Source organism: Halictus rubicundus, chromosome 4 (genome assembly GCF_050948215.1).
Source record: "Halictus rubicundus isolate RS-2024b chromosome 4, iyHalRubi1_principal, whole genome shotgun sequence".
Lineage (NCBI taxonomy): Eukaryota > Metazoa > Arthropoda > Insecta > Hymenoptera > Halictidae > Halictus > Halictus rubicundus.
Window position 1 is genome coordinate 11,547,132 of NC_135152.1, and position 19,048 is coordinate 11,566,179.

Here is a 19,048-nt window from a genome sequence, read left to right on the forward strand (position 1 = left end):
TTAATATTTATGTAATAATATTTATATGTATATGTTGCAACTTATGCAAGTTGCTTATGTTAAGAAAATTAAATATTCATTATTTAAATATCTCTTCATATTAAATATCTCTTTATATTGTTTATAGAAACCGAGTCTGTAAATTCCGTTTTAGATATATTATTTTATCGAATTCTGTTCAAGTCAATTGTAACTATGATGCGATCAAATAATAAATATTCGGGACCATATTTCGATGAAACGAAAAAAGTATAAACCAACCCAGTAAGCAAAATGCTTTGAATTTGACACCAAAATTTGTCTCGGAATTGCCATCCATCTGTTTCCGCATTTGACTAGGAATTCGACGACAAATTTTGGTGACCAAATCATACCAAATACATAAGGCTTTTGCTCGCACACATTCCACTAAATTTGGTTGAGAGGGCATTTGGCTAACTGGGAAATTCAAATTGGTGGAGCTTGACTGTAGATGCTACATACATATATGCACTCTTGTAGATGTGCGTTTTTTTTACCTATTGTATTCGGTGAAAACAATACGCAGTTGAAGTTCATTCGTCGTTGACTACACATCGGAGCGCTCATTACGTTCGAAGAAAGTTTAAACCAGGTGAGTGATAGGAAAATTGACTTCATTTTTTTTTGCCTGTTTCCTGAAATACTTTAATGATCTCTATATACAACTTCGTCTTCGATTAGAATGTGTGACTTCCTTTACTATACATTAATTCACTCATTAATTTACTTGAATTATTTCGGCATTTTGAAGATCCAGCAGTATGTAAATAATTTAAAGGACGCAGTGACTCTACAGAATTGAAAAACGCAGAGTTGATAAGTTCTCACATCAAATTATGCAAATGTAACAGGTATATCGGCGAGATGACTTGCGACAGGAGCGACGCGTTAATGAAGACTAAAAGCGAAATTGCCGAATTTTATAATGGTGCGACTGTTCTGGTGACAGGTGGGACAGGTTTCCTGGGGAAATTGCTCATCGAAAAATTACTGAGGTGATCCTTCTCAAAGACAGACCTGTCAAACTTTTCACATTCATCTTTCATACATCAGTACGTCAATATTAATTCACGGTAATTGCAATAAATTCACCGAGAATCGTAGAGAATACGGAACTCTGTGACTTTTTGCCTTGATTCGACAAACAGTATGGCAAACAACACTTTTGTATAAAAAACAGAATTGAACATAAACAATTCTCGAAGAATTATTTATTACCTTTTCATGCAAAGACTGCAATCGAAGTGAGAAATGTTCTGACAGATCTTTAATTTGTTCATGAACCGCCATCATAGATAGCAGAATGAGTTACGTAAGTTAATATTTCAAATAATGACATTCGTATATATATACATAATATACATAAAATATATACATATACACATACATACATACATACATACATATATACATATATATACATATACATAATATATATTTACTATTATATATATATATATATATATATATATATATACTGGTAGCAACAAAATGGCGATCATCTTAAAAAATTATGTTAGGTATGTAGTAACCACTAACCACACGCGCGCGAGGTGACATAATCTTTCCAAATGTTCAGACCGAGCTTATATAATCGTGTGAATTGATGTGGATTTAAACTATGTTAATTTTTCATTCTAAAAGATTAACAAAACAACGTGCTGCCATTGACATCTATTGTTCATCCGAATGTTTTCAAAATACTGTGATAATATCATTACACGCGTCGATGCTCAACGTCATAGTTCAAAGGGTATATCCGGTCTTTTTACGATCAACGTAACAACGTTTCCAATTGGAATTATTCAACCATTTGCACTCGAAGCTATTTTAACTCCAAAACAAAACATTTCTTTCAACCTAAACAATTACCCTTCTATATATTTTTTTCGTGTTATACATACGAAAATGGGGCTATTTATTCGTGCAATACTGAAATGTTTAGTAATTTATTAAATACACACAAATTTAATAATGTAAAAAATATTTTGAATAATGATATACAGCAATTTTTAGTGGCGCCTTACAGTCGCCATTCGAGTGCTATATATGATTTGGATGAATACTAAAAAAAGAAAAAAACAATGCAATTTCCGGATGTATCTGAGAGCTGTCCTATTCACTTAGGTACAGATTAGTGTAGATTTTAAAGGAAATGACTCGGAAGATGCAACAACTTGACTTGTACAATATGTACGTACATAGTTTACCTAAAAGCAAGGATTACAAAGCTTTATTCGTGTCGATGATCATTGAGGGACCACTACGTTGCTAGATCGTTCAGATTTGTTTATAAATAAGTAGAAATAAGAAAAAGTTGAATTTGAGGAATGCAATAAAAGATTCTTACATTTCTATGAACACGTCCCTGTTACATAATTATAGGTCCTGCCCAGATGTTAAAACCATTTACATGATGATAAGACCGAAAAAGGGGAAATCCGTGGAAGAACGATTCAAAGAAAACTTCCAGGAAGTTGTATGTAATCTGCTTGAATAAATATAAATAATGATGGAGCGGTAATCAATATTTTCGATGTATTTAGATCTACGATAGATTGAAGCGGGAACAGCCAAATTTTATGAACAAAATAGTGATGATAGAGGGTGACGCGGCCGAAGAAGACTTTGGCTTGACACCGGAAGTTAAAGCAACGTTGATGGACACGAATATCGTTTTCCATGCTGCCGCGACCGTCCGGTTCGACGAGAAACTCCGTGTTGCGGTGAACATTAACGTGAGAACAACAAAGTGTTTGTTGTTGTGGGCGAAACAGCTGCCAAACTTGAAGGTACGCTAGACATTTATTATAACGTTCACGATCGAGTAATTAATCTGTCTTGAATTAATTCGTTTGAAGGCATTCATCTACGTATCGACTGCATTCTCGTACTGCGTTAATAAAACGATCGACGAAATCCATTACCAGCCTCCCATTGAATCCGATAAGTTGATAAAATTAATAGATTGCTTGGACGACGACAAACTCCTAGCAGCAGGACCTATGTAAGCATTGGCGCGAAAATGGCAGCGGTAGTTACAATGAATCACAATTGTTGTGTCTTGTAGATTACTCCAGAATTTCCCGAATAACTATATCTTTACCAAAGCAGCCGCCGAGAATGTTGTACTAAAATTCGCAGACGATTTTCCAGTAGGGATTGTTCGACCTTCTGTTGTCACATCAACGGCAAATGAACCAACGGTATCATGGATAAACAATTACTATGGTGCTACCGGTGTATCTCTTGTAGCTAGTATTGGATTGATGCATACTATACACTGCGTACCCGAGTGTAAAGCAGAAATCATACCTGCGGATTATGTTATAGCGAATATTGTTGCTGCTGCTTGGGACGTTGGGAATAGGTAAAAATTTTAATTGCATATCTGTTTAATCCCCTTGCCAATACCTTGGTATCCAAGTATCTAATTTCTATTTACCTTCAAAATGTTGTGTACAAATAGCAAGTTGTCTTATTGTTGACAAATAGCAAATTGACATAGATTTCTACTTTTTTGGATAATTATAAACCTGTTCGCGTTTAAGGCACAAGAATACGAACTAAAACCATAAAACTTAATCATTACAATTTTATTGAACTTCGTAGATTAAAATCGATTAAGGTTGCTCTGAGTTATTAGTAATTAACAACGGCAAAAACTCAAAGATTCTTACATATTTCAATGCCTATAGCTTATACATGTAGACATATCTTGAATTTTCATTACAGGCACAGGTAAAAAACTTAAAAATCGTGTTCTCTACTTTTTCTTCGAAATTCCGAGCAATTTCAACAAAAATATTTTCACACATTACCTAGTAAACTAATCCATCTAACGTCTCAAAAGGACTCCCGTCGTTTGGTCCAATTTTTAAAAAATTATTAGTTGTTAAAAGGTGTGATTTTATCCCCGACCATATATGTACAGTGTCTTTATCAATCGACAATAACATCTGATGGAACGATTTAGTTTCGAGTAGTTTTGAAGATTTTTGTGCTGGATTTACTGTTTTCGTTTGCTTTTTTTTTTGTGAGACTGATTAGTATCATTGCTTCTATTCCTTTCCCTACTTTCACTTACCCTAAATTAACTATAACTATCACTGTAAATGATTTTCTAGGAAAGCTGCAGCGAAACTGGAGCAAAAGCCAAGTATACCGGACGAAGAAAGGATACCCATTTACAATTCAGTGACTTCACCTCAAAATCCACTGAATTGGAAGACGTATATGAGATTAACCAAACAATATGGCATTTTAAGTCCTTCCGTTCATATTATTTGGTACTACATGTTATGGTTGAATAGATACTTTATTGTCCACCAAATATGCGCCTTCTTCTTACACACAGTACCGGCGTATATTGTGGACACAATTGCACCCCTTATGGGTCAGAAACCTATGTACGTTCGAAATTATGCGCATAACAATATACGAAATGAACGAATTGTGATTTTCATTGAATAACATTATATTTTCCAGATTAGTAGATGCGTATAGGAAAATGGGTAAATTTAGTTCCGTAATACATTATTTTTCGACGCTAGAGTGGGACTTCCGGAACGAGAACGTTCAAAAAATGTGGTCGAAATTAAACGCTACCGATCGGAAACTTTTTAACTTCAATGTAGCGGACATAAATTGGGATAATTATTTAAAGCACAACATTAGAGGCATTCGTATATACTTGCTCAATGATCCACTAGATCAACAATCCGTGGAGAAAGGACTTCTTAAATTTTCCCGGTAATGTTTAATGTTATAGTATCATAATTTCTGTGATTAATAATGCATTTCGATTTTATTAAACACAATTTTTTTGCATTTCAGGCTACGATACGCACATTACACGGTAATGACATTATATGGGATGTTATTGCTATGGATTTTCGTATCGTTTGTATCATTTCTTTGGTCGTTCTGCCCCTTGTCACATTAGTGTTTAATGCTGACAGCTCAGTAATTTTCCAGCTTAAGTGGTATAATCAAGTGAAGCATTATTTAAAAATACATGACATCGATAACACTTATCCCTAATCTCTGTTTTGTTATACAGCGTGATCTCGTCTTAGAATTGTATTGTACGAAACTATTAAGTGTTTTCTATGTTCGGAAAAAAAAAAGAATATTAAATGAATCTTGTTGTAGTTTAATATATTTATAATATGTACGAGTCCAGAAAAATACCAATTACTCCCCTCCAGATGGAAATTGGAATGGAACACTTTGTAATTTTGATAACTAAGCGATCTTCTAAACAGAATGGGTTCAGATGGGTTCAAAGTTTCCAATCTAGCTTCCTGATTAGCATATACATACAGTGAATTCTCGTTGTATGTCAGTCCCGCCGTTCTTTTTACTGACACGAATACGAAATCGGAGGTTCTCGCCGAGCGTCGCATTTGAAATACGCAGGGCACGCTGGAAACCTAAGAGTCATATCTGTCTCCAAGTCATAAGAAACCTGTGACCACTAAGCGCTAGTGACAAGAAGAGTGCGAAAATGTCCGTCTCCGATACAATGTTGCACGGAGAAGCGGACAGCGAAGCTCGAGAGCCGTCGTCGCCGAGGAGTCCGTCACATATTGTCGGCTATATCGGTGTGAGACCAGAAGACCACTACTAATCCAATGACAAAACTTCTTTATTTTTCGTTATTTTTTTATGAAACTTTTACCAACATATTCGTAGCATTATCCTGATTAAAATGAAACCAAATATGATATAATTCCGATAATATTTACTTGTGTAACGAGTGACGAAAGTTTCGAACGCAGAGAAGGACAGCGTATGGGAAAGAAAGAGCCGCGGAGAGTCACGGAGCGCACGCCTTTAAATGAAAAATTTAACTTCTTTATTATTAATTACTTTTTACGAGACTTTCACCAATATATTTGTGGCATTATTCTGATTAAAATGATACCAAACGCGATATAATTCGGATCACATTTACACTAATTTTCCGTTAATGTAATTGTTACGGGAAGACTTCCATCGTTCATTACACACGTAAATATCATCGGAATTATATCATATTTGGTTTCATTTTAATCAGAAAAATGCCATGAATATGTTGGTAAAAATTTCATAAAATAATAACGAAAAATAAAGAAATTTTGTTGTTGAGACGCAACGCAATGCGAGACCCACGAAAGTGTCTCTTGAATTTGACACCGAATTCCAAACACTTCGACCACCCGACTAGAGGCAATAAATTAGCCTAAGAGTCGAAGGCTCTTGAGCCTGAAGCGACGGGACTCGTCCGATTTTTTCTGCGACTTTCCGGTGCCATAACACTAACAATTTAAGACAGCGTCTGGACCACTTCTAACGCTCTCCCCCCATTTTCTCCCACTATTCTTTAGAATCTCCACCACCAATTTTACATCCCTTAAAAACCATCTTTAAATTAATTAACCATCTTTAAAATAGTTATAATTAAACTACGAGTTATACTCACCGTTTAAAGAACTACCTAGCACGGTTTTAAGTAACCAAGCAGGAATGACAGATGTGAGAAAAGTCGAATTTACTGATCTTTTCCATCTACGAACGTACATTTGTAATTAGGTTAGTAGTGGTCTTCTGGTCTCACACCGATATAGCCGACACTTACCGCGGTGGTGTGAGATTTTCCATTGACTTCGAATTGTAAGGTTGACACTGTCATACAACGAGAATTCACTGTGCAGTGTACTCTCCTATGGTGTGAAAATCACCTCCTCCCACAATGTGAAAATTTTATCCCCACCACCAGGAGGTCCGTTCTTGGACGCTCGGTTGCGCTATACTGTCACACGATCCGAGGCAGGGTATTTACATACATCCATAATGAGTAATTATTGCGGCAGCAAACTGAATCACAGAAGTCCATAAATTTCAAGAGAAGGCGTTTGTGATTCCTGGGAAAAAGGGAGACAAAACTAATAATCAATATTTAAATATTCTAAATAATAATAAAATACGCTTTCACCACTGGATTAATTAGAAATTTATTAGACATTTTAATGAAATGCAATAAACAGTTTCAATATGAAATCGGATAGTTTTATATTGATATATTACTCTACAGCTTCTGCAATTTCATATTTTAGTTATAAGGATCGTTGACTACAGACTGACTTATAGATGACCGTTTGTTGCCACGAATGATTAGAATATCTATGTGGCCAGTCATGTCTAAATCGAGCTGACTGTTTGTTGCCCTGAGCTTTTCAATTATTCGGTTTATTCGGCCGTGCATAAAATGGTATTCATTAGTCACAATTACCATACCAAAAAGGTCGCCCCATTTTTATACAAAACCACATCGAATCAAGAATCATCACATTTGATATTCACGCGTCGTTGGACACACCACGAAAGCCACATCTTTGGAGTTTCAGCAGTCGAGGTACATGATGAGAAAATTTACTTTTCTTATCTTTAATACTTCTTGTACCTTCTCCACAATATTTCACTATTTCTGACATTTTTGTGTTCAAAAGTGCGAATTGAGATCGTTTGAGAAATGTCGGCATCGATAATATTTTCCGCATAAATGGTAGAACATGCGTTAACGAAAAATGAAGCAAAGAAGTAAAACGTTTTACTACTATAATTATTACAAAGGCATTTGTTCTACATCAATTATTCCTTTTACTCAGATTGAAGGACCTAATTATTGGGTTGGCTAAACATTTTTATCGCATCCTTTAAAGTTCACAGAAAACGTTCACTTAATTACATTAAGTTTTATAAAATGCAAGTATTGTCTGTTTCATTTATTCATAACATTTACTTTTGTACAAAATATGATCACTGCAAAGAATAGAGAAACAATATGATTCTATGGTCGGTAAAATAGTTCCATATAATTCTAGATTTTCATCATTTACAAGTAAAGTTAATGAGTTATATATCGATATTTTTATATTCTTCGACTTACATTGGTGCATAAGCAAAAGAGATGGCACGAGATATCAATGAAGCAAACAATTCTTTGGACCTGTTTGAACCACATGATTCGGAGAACAATGAAAGAAGCGAAATCGCTGAATTCTATTCTGGAACGAACGTTTTCGTAACTGGAGGAACAGGATTCATTGGCAAGTTACTCATCGAGAAATTACTAAGGTGATTATTTTGAATGATAAACGCACTGGACTTTCCATCAATTTTTTGCGATTCAGATAATGCGTACATCCCATCTTCTGCATTAAATGAAAATCTCATTCTGTCGGAATATTCCAACGGGGTAGCTCAATGACTTTTATTTATATTATCGAGATTGCGGCGATGCAACGTCGAGAAGAACAACGAAAGGGTTAATAATGCATATTTTTTATGGATTCGTTTGTATTGTATATTCATAGGTCCTGTCCACGTATTACGAAAGTTTACATGCTGGTAAGGCCGAAAAAGGGGAAGTCTCCAGAGGAACGATTTAAAGAAAACTTCGAGGAAGTTGTACGTAGAATAATTGACCGAATGAAAGTAATGACAGAATGATAATCAATGTTTTTAATGTGTGTAGGTCTATGATAGATTGAGGAAGGAGCAGCCAAATTTTTTAAGCAAGATAGTGATGATACAGGGTGATGCGTCCGAAGAAGACTTTGGCATGACACCGGAAGTTAAAACAACGTTGACGGATACGAATATTATTTTCCACGCTGCTGCAACTGTGCGGTTCGACGTAAAACTCCGCGTGGGAGTGAACACGAATGTGAGAACAACAAAATGCTTGTTACTGTGGGCAAGACAACTGCCAAACTTGAAGGTACAGTAAAACTTGTTACGAACAGTTCACAACACGATATACAATCAATTTATTTCTAATTAATCTGTTTGCAGGGGTTTGTATATGTATCAACAGCATTCTCAAATTGTGTTGATAGTACTGTCGACGAAATACATTACAAAAACACTATAGAAGCTGATAAGTTAATAACATTGGCTAATTGTTTGAATGATGATCAACTTCTAGCAATGGAACCTATGTAAGTATTAAGGCACAAGTCACGTACAGTAAAGGTAGAGATGGCAAAGTATAATTGTTCCATTTTGTAGATTGCGCGGCAAAGTCCCCAATAACTATATTCTAAGCAAAGCGGCCGCGGAGAACGCTGTACTTAAATATGGAGATGGACTTCCAGTAGCGATTGTTCGACCTTCTATTGTCATACCAACATCTGAAGAACCGATTAGAGCATGGATAAACAATTTCTATGGTATTACTGGTTTAATTGCCGGGGCTTCTGTTGGGTTGTTGCGTGCAGTACACGTCAAGCTACATGTTAGAACAGAACTTATACCTGCGGATTATGTTGTAGCTAATGTTATTGCTGCTGCTTGGGACATTGGAACTAGGTAAACATATTAACTATATGTCACCATTTCAAAATATGTAGAAATTAAATAGTTGTAACAATAGAAAAAAAAAATATATAAAACACTTTCTATGTTATCATATGACTTTCTACATTAAGTCATTGTAAATTTCTGGTAGAATATCTTTAATAAAATACAATTGTTCTAAATCGAATTTGAATAATTTCCTAGAGACCGTACGACAAAGTTGGAAGAAGATTCCATAGTTTGTGATGAAGAAAAGATACCCATTTACAATTCAGTATCTTCCACACAAAATCCACTACATGCTCTTCAATATCTAAAATGGAACAAAGTTACTGCATTCGCCGCCCCTCCTACGAAAGCTGTTTGGTACTTCGTATTTATTTGTAACTCATATTCCTATTCATATCAAATTACATCTTTCTTCTTACACACTATACCAGGAATTATTGGAGATACAATTCTACGTCTTTTGGGTCAGAAACCTATGTATGTATACAATATGTGTCTGATATTCTGTGCAAGATAATTATGATATATAAAGCAAATTAATCATCATTTTAATTAAAAAACATTACGTTTTGCAGGTTAATGGATGCGTATAGGAAAATACATAAATTTATGGATGTAATGCAGTACTTCACTACGCAACACTGGAACTTTCGGAATGATAATGTACAAAAACTATGGTCAAAATTAAATTCTGTAGACCGGAAAATCTTTAATTTTAATGTGGCAAACCTAGATTGGCAGGATTATTTTCAATATCATTGGAGAGGCGTCCGTGTGTATCTTTTAAATGATCCACTGGATAATGTGGAGCAAGCACATGTCAGATACAACAAGTAATATTTCTTGTAGCAGTATCATAATTATTGTCCTCAATGACATTTGACATTATAAATTTCAATTTTTATATTTCAGATTGCGTATGCTGCATTACACGGTACTGGCAATATTTTTGCTATTGGTCCTGTGGATTGCAGTACTTTTTGTATCATTTCTTTGGTCATGATAGCGCGTAATGCTATCACTTATGCAACTTTTCATTCGAGCTTAATTACCTTCATTAACACTAGATTTATGGGACCCGTCAAAATGACGGATTCTAATATTTTTAAGTTGCGAATATTCAGATTGTAAAAATGCATCCATGAGCAATTATTTAACAAATTGATTTCTTTGGGTATATATTATTAAAAAAATGGCTACAAACTTTGATCGATACATTCATGTTATGTTTATAAAGTAATGTAATATAGTCATTTTTACTGCTCCGTAAACCGAGTGTTAAACTGACTTGAATTCGCAATAGTTTACCACCTTGTGGAAAGAGTTGGAATATACTCGTGTGAATGTATATATACATATGTAAATATAAATGCAATAAAAATATGATAGATTTAATAGACTCGCTGTTTTAATTACATCTTTATACATACATATATCATGTGTAGCGTATACCAAGAGCGTATACATATTATTCAGGGAATATTTACTAGTTCCGCGATATGAGATACTTTTTTTAAATTAAGGATGAGGGGGAAGATGCCTTACGCACACCCCAGAAGGGGGTAGTGTGGGACTCAGGTCGCAGATGTTCGGCGTACCCATACCCACTAAAAACCTAATCTCATCCGGGACGGTAAATAGACCGCCTCTTTACTTCCACGCCTCCAGCCCCTGGTATGAGAGAGAATGGGGCCCTGCTATCCGTATTTCTCTCCTTCACTCTCCTCACGGGGCTCTTCCACACGTGTTCTTGGTTCTTAATTTAATTTACAATCTGACTCTCGATTTATAAGTCCTTTTCATGGCGTTTGATTATTAACTTCCTTTTCTTTCTCGCGTTCATAATTTTCTTTTTCTCGAATAATATAATTTATAAATTCGTCGATATGTTTCCAATTATCGGGACTATGAATGATTAGATCCATGAAATCACTCACGACTAATTGTGCACCTATTTTCTTTTCGAGATCTTCGCGCTTCTCGGACCATTGAGGGGAAAACACCAGCGTGTGCTACGGATAATCGCGAGTACTTTGGCACCACCAACATTCATTGGAGTCTGCTTTCTGTATTCGATGAAGGAATGATTCGAAGACTCCATGTCCAGTCAACATTTGCGTCAACCGGAAGTTGAGTTGTCCAAATTGTTTGCCCCTTACATTCCGCTCGTGCCATCGTCGTGGAGACGGGATCAATCTTCTTGTCCATACTGATTCTTGTATTTTATTTTGCCATTGATTATGCCAATTATTCCAGGTTCTATTTTTTATTTTATCTTTTTCGAATTTCAGATTTTCTTCTTTCCAGTTTATTAGATCTTCATCGTCAGTGTCCAGGATCTTGTACCTCTGGGTGACTTCGTACAACTGCGTTCTTTCTTCTAGGGTAATTCCGATTGGGAGAATACCCGTTATGGCACAGATGCCGTGCGTTTTTTCCTCTTCTTGTTTCTTTCATTTTAATTCTCTGTTTCAGAAATTCCAGCGCTCTTAGCAGCGATTCATCCGACTCATCCAACTCGGAGGAAGTCGAAACCCGACCTTCTTCTGCCGTTGATATTGGCATCATGGTGAGTGTACCATCACCGTTTTCTTTCTTATCCTTCCCTATCTTCTTAAGTTTACGCGCAGGTACCAATGTGGGAGATTGTGGGGATGATCCCCCCACGTCTCTCGTTCTCTTTCTTCCAGCCTGAGCTGCTTCTGCATATGTTATGGGGTTTCCCGTTTCAACTTGAGAGTATCTACTTGATGTGTCTGATTCATCCGCACCAACTCTACCTTTCGTTTCCTTTAAATGCTTTTCTGTTTCTTTCTTGGATGTTATCATGCATGTTTTTTCCGATTCTTTTATTTTAACCTTTTCTGTCATTGTAGTTACTTCTTTTGTTTCCTTTTCTGGCCATTGGTCTTGTCGTCGGGCGGTCCCGCGAAATGAGGCGCCCTTTGGCGTTGTCGCAAGCGTCGGTGGTGCGCGCAGCACATTCCTGAAACTTGGCCGTACTCGACGCGTGCAATATTCATCAGCAATCGATCTATCAAAGTTCCCGTGGTTTTCAATATGTATTGTTCATTTTAATTCTACTACTATGCAGCGTATGACGTAAACGGCCTAAGTGCAGCAGTATCGAACAATACATGTTCGATATTTTAATAATTACATAAGACAATCATCTTCATAAAAGGATACAATGAATCCGCTTTACATGCTGAAGCTCGGGCTTTGTCGTATTGGGGCCACTGTTCTATGATGAAGTTCCCAACGTAGAAAAGGACAGAGATAGAGCTACTTTATATAGATATACTGTTCCCACAACTCTCAGCAGTTCGAATTCATTGTGGCTGAATGCACATCGATTGTATTAAATCGTCCATCACTCTGGAAGATAGTCTTATTCGAACAGGCGACAGGTAAACTTTTCCACTATTACTTTCTTTACCTTTCTCATAATCTTTAACTGTCTCCTAAATGTTTTACGCTGATAGATCAATTTTCTGTACAGTCCTTCATAATAAGAATTCGCAATATAGGGTGAGTCACCAAACGTTAGCACCTCAAATATCTTTGTTGTTTCTAAAGATACGTAAAATATGGTAAGGACAAAGTTGAATGGTACAATGGGGCTGACACGATGCAAAAAAAATTTGTTTTTATGTCATTTTTTTGGAGATATCAAGGTCACCATGACTTTTTTAAATGGAACCACCCTTTTTTAAACACCTACAATGATAGTCCCTTTAATTAGGAATTCAGTGACTATAATTAGTTCAAGGTCATTCAAGGTCAAGGACAGAAAAAACGTATAAAACTAAAATATGGAAGCAGAATACCTGCACTACATTCAAAAATAGTACGGTCTGGTCGGCAGTATTGACGACGTTGTGACTTTGGCATGTAATGTGTAGGTCACATGAATTACGGCGTGCTTACAGACCGCGGTGGGCTATAAAAGACGTCACACTATCACTGTCCTTTTCTACGTTCGGAACTTCATCATAGAATAGTGCCCCGAGTACGACAAGACCCGAGCTTCAGACATACAAAGCGGATTCACTGTAATCGTGTTATTCGAAGATTACCTGTAAGTAATGTGCATGCTATTTAGTTTTGTTCTTCTTTACTTCAGTTTATTTGCATTTCATCTGTTAACCCTACACTCGTGGTGGGGTGGGGGGCTCGTCGAACCTACAGGCAGGAAAACTTTAAGTTAGGACTATTTTTCTTGGGTGAAAAATTCTCAAAAAATTATTTATTGTCGTTTGTATATTTAAGTTTAATATTTCCAAGTCCCGTTGCTATAGGAAAAAAATTACAACGCACAGAAAGGAAAATGCAAACAACACTTCGCGGCGTCAGTACGGGGGCTATGACGTGAGCAGTCCCCAACGCTCCTTTTATCTCCAAAGAATAAAAAATTAATCCCAGAACTAAACCTGTCGATATGGGTGTCGTATTAATGCGCCACGCGCAGTTCATATGGAACACGCCTGAGGTGGCTTGGGAACTTGAACCGTAGCCTTCGAAAAGCCTCGCAGAAGGTCAGTTCAGTTAAATCCCATGCCGGATGTGGATAGAAAAAAAAAACGAATTGTACGGAAAATCTTACTAATGCTTTGGAATAAGGACTTTTCTCATTTACTTATTTTTAAAATATAACCCCAACAATTTTGCACATTTCGACCCGGAAAGTTCAAAAGACAAAAAGTTCGAGCACTTCAGATATATCATAAGATTGATCGCATTATACATAATTGCCTGCTTATGCATCGTGTATATATACACATTAATCGTTTAATCGAGTTCACACCTTCATAGTTGTTTATGGTAAGTATACACACGAAATTACATGCTCGTGTAAAAGGAACCCAAATGGTAATGATGTAATTAAAAATTTAATGATGCTTTCGAAAAAAAAGAGACGAATATTTTTTATGAAAACACATTTTTCGTTTAAAATTGCACGATTTGGGCAATTTTGCATCTATTTTCATGAAAAACTTTTAGTATTCTTATATTCTGCGAATCACATTGGCAGGTACAAAAACAAGATGAAAATATCAGAAATCCATAAGATGAGCAAACCATTGGACTCGTTAGAACCACAAGTTTCGAGGAGCTATGAAAAGAGCGAAGTTGCAGAATTTTACGCTGGAACGACCGTTTTGATAACAGGAGGAACAGGGTTCCTTGGCAAGTTACTTATCGAAAAATTACTGAGGTAATAATTTTTAATAATAAACGTAATCGTTTTTTCATTAATTTCTCATGCTTCGAAGTTTCAATGAACCCTCGTTTAGCAACAATTGAACTATCTATTATACTCTACACTATTTATTTCTCTCTGTGTGAGTATTAAGCTATGTCCACAGCGAAGCAAGATCCAGCAACTTCTTGTCGCCTCTTCTTGCTTTCTGTTTTTTTTTTTTTTTTACTAAATAAGAATAACGGAAGAAGAAGGCAACACGAGACGACGAAAAGTTGATCGTTGTTGCTTCAGTGTGGACATCGCTTTACAATTTAAAAAACAGTTGCTTGGTTCTATTTTTTATCGTTATTATTATTATATTTTTATTCTATTATGGTATTAAGGAATTAGAATTAGAGAGAAGAATGTATCCGGAAATTACCTTAAAGCCTACAAAGAAACAGTTCAACATTCTTTCGACATTCTACGCAAGCGGTACAACCGATTAGGAGATTCGTTTATACCCAGACTGAGGATTTAATACATTCATACCAAAAATAAGTAGATGCAATCACTTAATAGAAGAAACATCAAAAGAATGTAATATTTATGGTTCATTATAAGAAGAAATTAATTTTTATGTAATAAAAAAACTTATACATTTCTTGTAATTCTGTAGACAATTTTTATTTTGCATAAAGATCCGCGGTCTATTTGTAATAACCAATCGCGTTAGGTTCGTAATGAACGTCCTAAAGCAGGCCATTCTAGAATGCAGCACATTCATAGCTAGTAACGTGGCGAGATATTCTACAAAAAATTTCAATCACGTACCTATTAACTAGGATCCGTATTAACGTTTTTGTGGTGTGAATAATAAACTTGTCAACACTGTCTTTCTGGATGTACACGTGTTCTTCTTGCGGACGATAGAGTAGATCCCGTTTCAAAGGCGCATTCGGTTCTTTTACATTGACGTAGTTGTGTGTGAAATTCACATTAGATTTGTATAGTTCGAAGATACATAATCTTTTTTAACGAACTTCAAATTTTTGCATCAATTGGCAGAATGTTTTAAACTATTGCACAAACTGATTTCATTTCGGATACATTCCATATACATACATACATTGAATACATATGTACATCAATTGTGGATATGTACGGAAGTAGTTCGTTATTTTGATTTGAAATATATTGATTTGAAAGTTGATCGTGAAGCAAATAGGAAATTTTATGGAATCGTTTGCATTGTATATTCATAGGTCCTGTCCACGTATTACGAAAATTTACATGCTGGTAAGGTCGAAAAAGGGGAAGTCTCCAGAGGAACGATTTAAAGAAAACTTCGAGGAAGTTGTACGTAGAATAATTGATCGAATGAAAGTAATGACAGAATGATAATCAATGTTTTTAATGTGTGTAGATCTATGATAGATTGAGGAAGGAGCAGCCAAATTTTTTAAGCAAGATAGTGATGATAGAGGGTGATGCGTCCGAAGAAGACTTTGGCATGACACCGGAAGTTAAAACAACGTTGACGGATACGAATATTATTTTCCACGCTGCTGCAACTGTGCGGTTCGACGAAAAACTCCGCGTGGGAGTGAACACGAATGTGAGAACAACAAAATGCTTGTTACTGTGGGCAAGACAACTGCCAAACTTGAAGGTACAGTAAAACTTATTACGAACAGTTGACAAACGATATACAAATCAATTTATTTCTAATTAATCCGTTTGCAGGGGTTTGTATATGTATCAACTGCATTCTCAAATTGTGTTGATAGTACTGTCGACGAAATACATAACAAACATACCATAGAAGCTGATAAGTTAATAACATTGGTTAATTGTTTGAATGATGATCAACTTCTAGCAATGGAACCTATGTAAGTATTAAGGCACAAGTCACGTGCAGTAAAGGTAGAGATGGCAAAGTATAATTGTTCCATTGTGTAGATTGCGCGGCAAAGTCCCCAATAACTATATTCTTAGCAAAGCGGCCGCGGAGAACGCTGTACTCAAATATGGAGTTGGACTTCCAGTAGCGATTGTTCGACCTTCTATTGTTATACCAACATCTGAAGAACCGATTAGAGCATGGATAAACAATTTCTATGGTATTACTGGTTTCATTGCGGGAGCTACTAATGGGATCATACGTACACTATATGGCAAGATATATAATAAAGTAGAAATTATACCTGCGGATTATGTTGTAGCTAATATTGTTGCTGCTGCTTGGGACATTGGAACTAGGTAAACATTTTAACTATGTCACCATTCCAAAACAGAACTCAAATTATTGCAAAAGTAAAAAGAAATCCTACATCATAGTGAATTTTTGGTAGAATAAGTTTAACAAAATAGAATTGTTTTAAATCGAATTTAAATAATTTTCTAGAGAACGTATGACGAAGTTGGAAAAGAATTCAATACTTTGTGATGAAGAAAAGATACCCATTTATAATTCAGTAACTTCGGCACAAAATCCAATAACTTGGTATCAATATTTCAAATTTAACAGACCTTTTGGTCTTAACTTGGTATATATTACTAGCGAAAATTTCTATTTATATAAAATTGAATCTTTTGTCTTACACACTATACCAGGAATTATTGGAGATACAATTCTACGTCTTATGGGTCAGAAACCTATGTATGTATACAATATGTGTATGATATTTTGTGCAAGATAATTATGGTATATAAAGCAAATTAATCATCATTTTAATTAAAAAACATTACGTTTTGCAGGTTAATGGATGCGTATAGGAAAATACATAAATTTATGGATGTAATGCAGTACTTCTCCATGAACGAGTGGGACTTTCGGAATGAAAATGTAAAAAAACTATGGTCAAAATTAAATTCTGTAGACCGGAAACTCTTTAATTTTAATGTGGCAAACCTAGATTGGCAGAATTATTTTCAATATCATTGGAGAGGCGTCCGTGTGTATCTTTTAAATGATCCACTGGATAATGTGGAGCAAGCACATGTCAGATACAACAAGTAATATTTCTTGTAGCAGTATCATAATTATTGTCCTCAATGACATTTGACATTATAAATTTCAATTTTTATATTTCAGATTGCGTATGCTGCATTACACGGTACTGGCAATATTTTTGCTATTGGTCCTGTGGATTGCAGTACTTTTTGTATCATTTCTTTGGTCATGATAGCGCGTAATGCTATCACTTATGCAACTTTTCATTCGAGCTTAATTATGTTCATTAAACTGACTTGAATCCGCAATAGTGTTAAAGTTAATAGCAGAATGTACTTTTGGATATGTATATATATGTGTATATTATATTATAAGGAATTATAAAGAACCACGTGTTAACCGCTCGAGGGACAAAACAGAATAGACGCAGCAAGCAGCGACGCAATCTCACACACACAGCAACACACAGGGTTGCCAACATAAAACGTGGTGTGCGAATTAAATTCACTCTAACAAATATTTCACCACCTTGTGTAAAGTGTTGAAATATACTCGTGTGAATGTATACATACATATGTAAATACGAATACAATACAAATATGATAGATTTAATATACTCGCTCTTTTAATTACATCTTTATACATATATATTTTATATTCTTTATATATATATATATCATGTGTAGCGCATACCAAGTCAGTAGTCTTGAGTGCTGATGCCTTGTCTCAGTGTGGTTGACGAAACTGAGCACCTTGGTGTAATAAAAGGGTAGACGCGTTTGCGTTATTCAGGGAATATTTACAAGTTCCGCGATATGAGATATTAAGGTGGGATTTCTATTGGTTCTGCTGTGATTTCGTTTGCTTTCCGTGTGTGTCTCGTCGTGTTTCGTTTAACGTCGACTCGGTTTCGCCGTTATTGGTTGGGGGTGCGTCTTTGAATTTTGTGTACTAGACTAGGAAATGGCCAGGAACGGTCATCTGGTCTTGTCGAGGTCGTGATTGTAAAAGTATTGTCGCTTGTGGTGTTCAAGTGTCCTATGGTGTCGTTGTTCAACGGTGGTCTTAAAAATTACCTGAATTTCGAAAACCGCTAGACCCTTGTAATTATGTGGTCTAAGTCGCTGTCGGGACGGTGCGACATGTCCTTTCATTGCTGTTACGAATCCACAACATGTGGAAACACTGCCGTTTCTTTTGTTTCCTATTAATTATTAATGTGTGTGTTTGTCTGTAACTAGAACCACTGTACAATATTACAATAGCAATTATTATATTACCTAAGTAAACACATAAGTTAATAAATGTTTCGACAATAAACATTTTAATGAAACTCAACAAACAATTTTAATACGAAATCGTATATTTTTATGTTGATTGATTATTTTACAGTTTATATGAATATACTTTCCTCGTTTTGGGTTACGAACCTGCAATTACAAAAATCGTTAACTACTGATTTATACGCGGAATATATTAAGACCATTCTTTTTAATCGGAAAGCAATTAAATGTTAAGGTATGTGTCGGAAT

General features: G+C 35.6%; 1 protein-coding gene and 1 long non-coding RNA gene across 2 annotated transcripts; both read left to right on the plus strand.

Annotated features, from left to right (window-relative positions):
- Positions 1 to 508: 508 nt before the first annotated feature.
- On the plus strand, positions 509 to 18,128 carry LOC143353855 (uncharacterized). The gene is made up of 26 exons (XM_076787459.1): positions 509 to 613; positions 873 to 1,016; positions 2,407 to 2,500; positions 2,568 to 2,813; positions 2,883 to 3,028; positions 3,092 to 3,391; positions 4,149 to 4,430; positions 4,510 to 4,773; positions 6,720 to 6,787; positions 7,968 to 8,142; positions 8,382 to 8,475; positions 8,543 to 8,788; positions 8,863 to 9,008; positions 9,079 to 9,378; positions 9,571 to 9,852; positions 9,951 to 10,208; positions 10,288 to 10,292; positions 11,851 to 11,944; positions 14,411 to 14,593; positions 15,826 to 15,919; positions 15,987 to 16,232; positions 16,307 to 16,452; positions 16,523 to 16,822; positions 17,091 to 17,222; positions 17,321 to 17,578; positions 17,658 to 18,128. The coding sequence occupies exons 2-26, from the start codon at positions 886 to 888 to the stop codon at positions 17,746 to 17,748; spliced, it is 4,581 nt and encodes a 1,526-aa protein (XP_076643574.1). The 5' UTR covers positions 509 to 613; positions 873 to 885; the 3' UTR covers positions 17,749 to 18,128.
- LOC143353394 (uncharacterized) lies at positions 12,712 to 13,460 on the plus strand. Its single transcript, XR_013082124.1, has 2 exons — positions 12,712 to 12,785; positions 13,281 to 13,460. It is a non-coding gene; the product is annotated as an uncharacterized LOC143353394 (long non-coding RNA).
- Positions 18,129 to 19,048: the final 920 nt, after the last annotated feature.

What these genes read in the sequence shown, in the direction of transcription:
- LOC143353855 (XM_076787459.1), top strand. Translation starts at nt 886, where the DNA reads ATGACTTGCGACAGGAGCGACGCGTTAATGAAGACTAAAAGCGAAATT. An exon ending in CTCATCGAGAAATTACTAAG is followed by an intron (nt 8,143 to 8,381) that starts GTGATTATTTTG and finishes GTATATTCATAG; the next exon opens with GTCCTGTCCACGTATTACGA. An exon ending in GACAACTGCCAAACTTGAAG is followed by an intron (nt 8,789 to 8,862) that starts GTACAGTAAAAC and finishes ATCTGTTTGCAG; the next exon opens with GGGTTTGTATATGTATCAAC.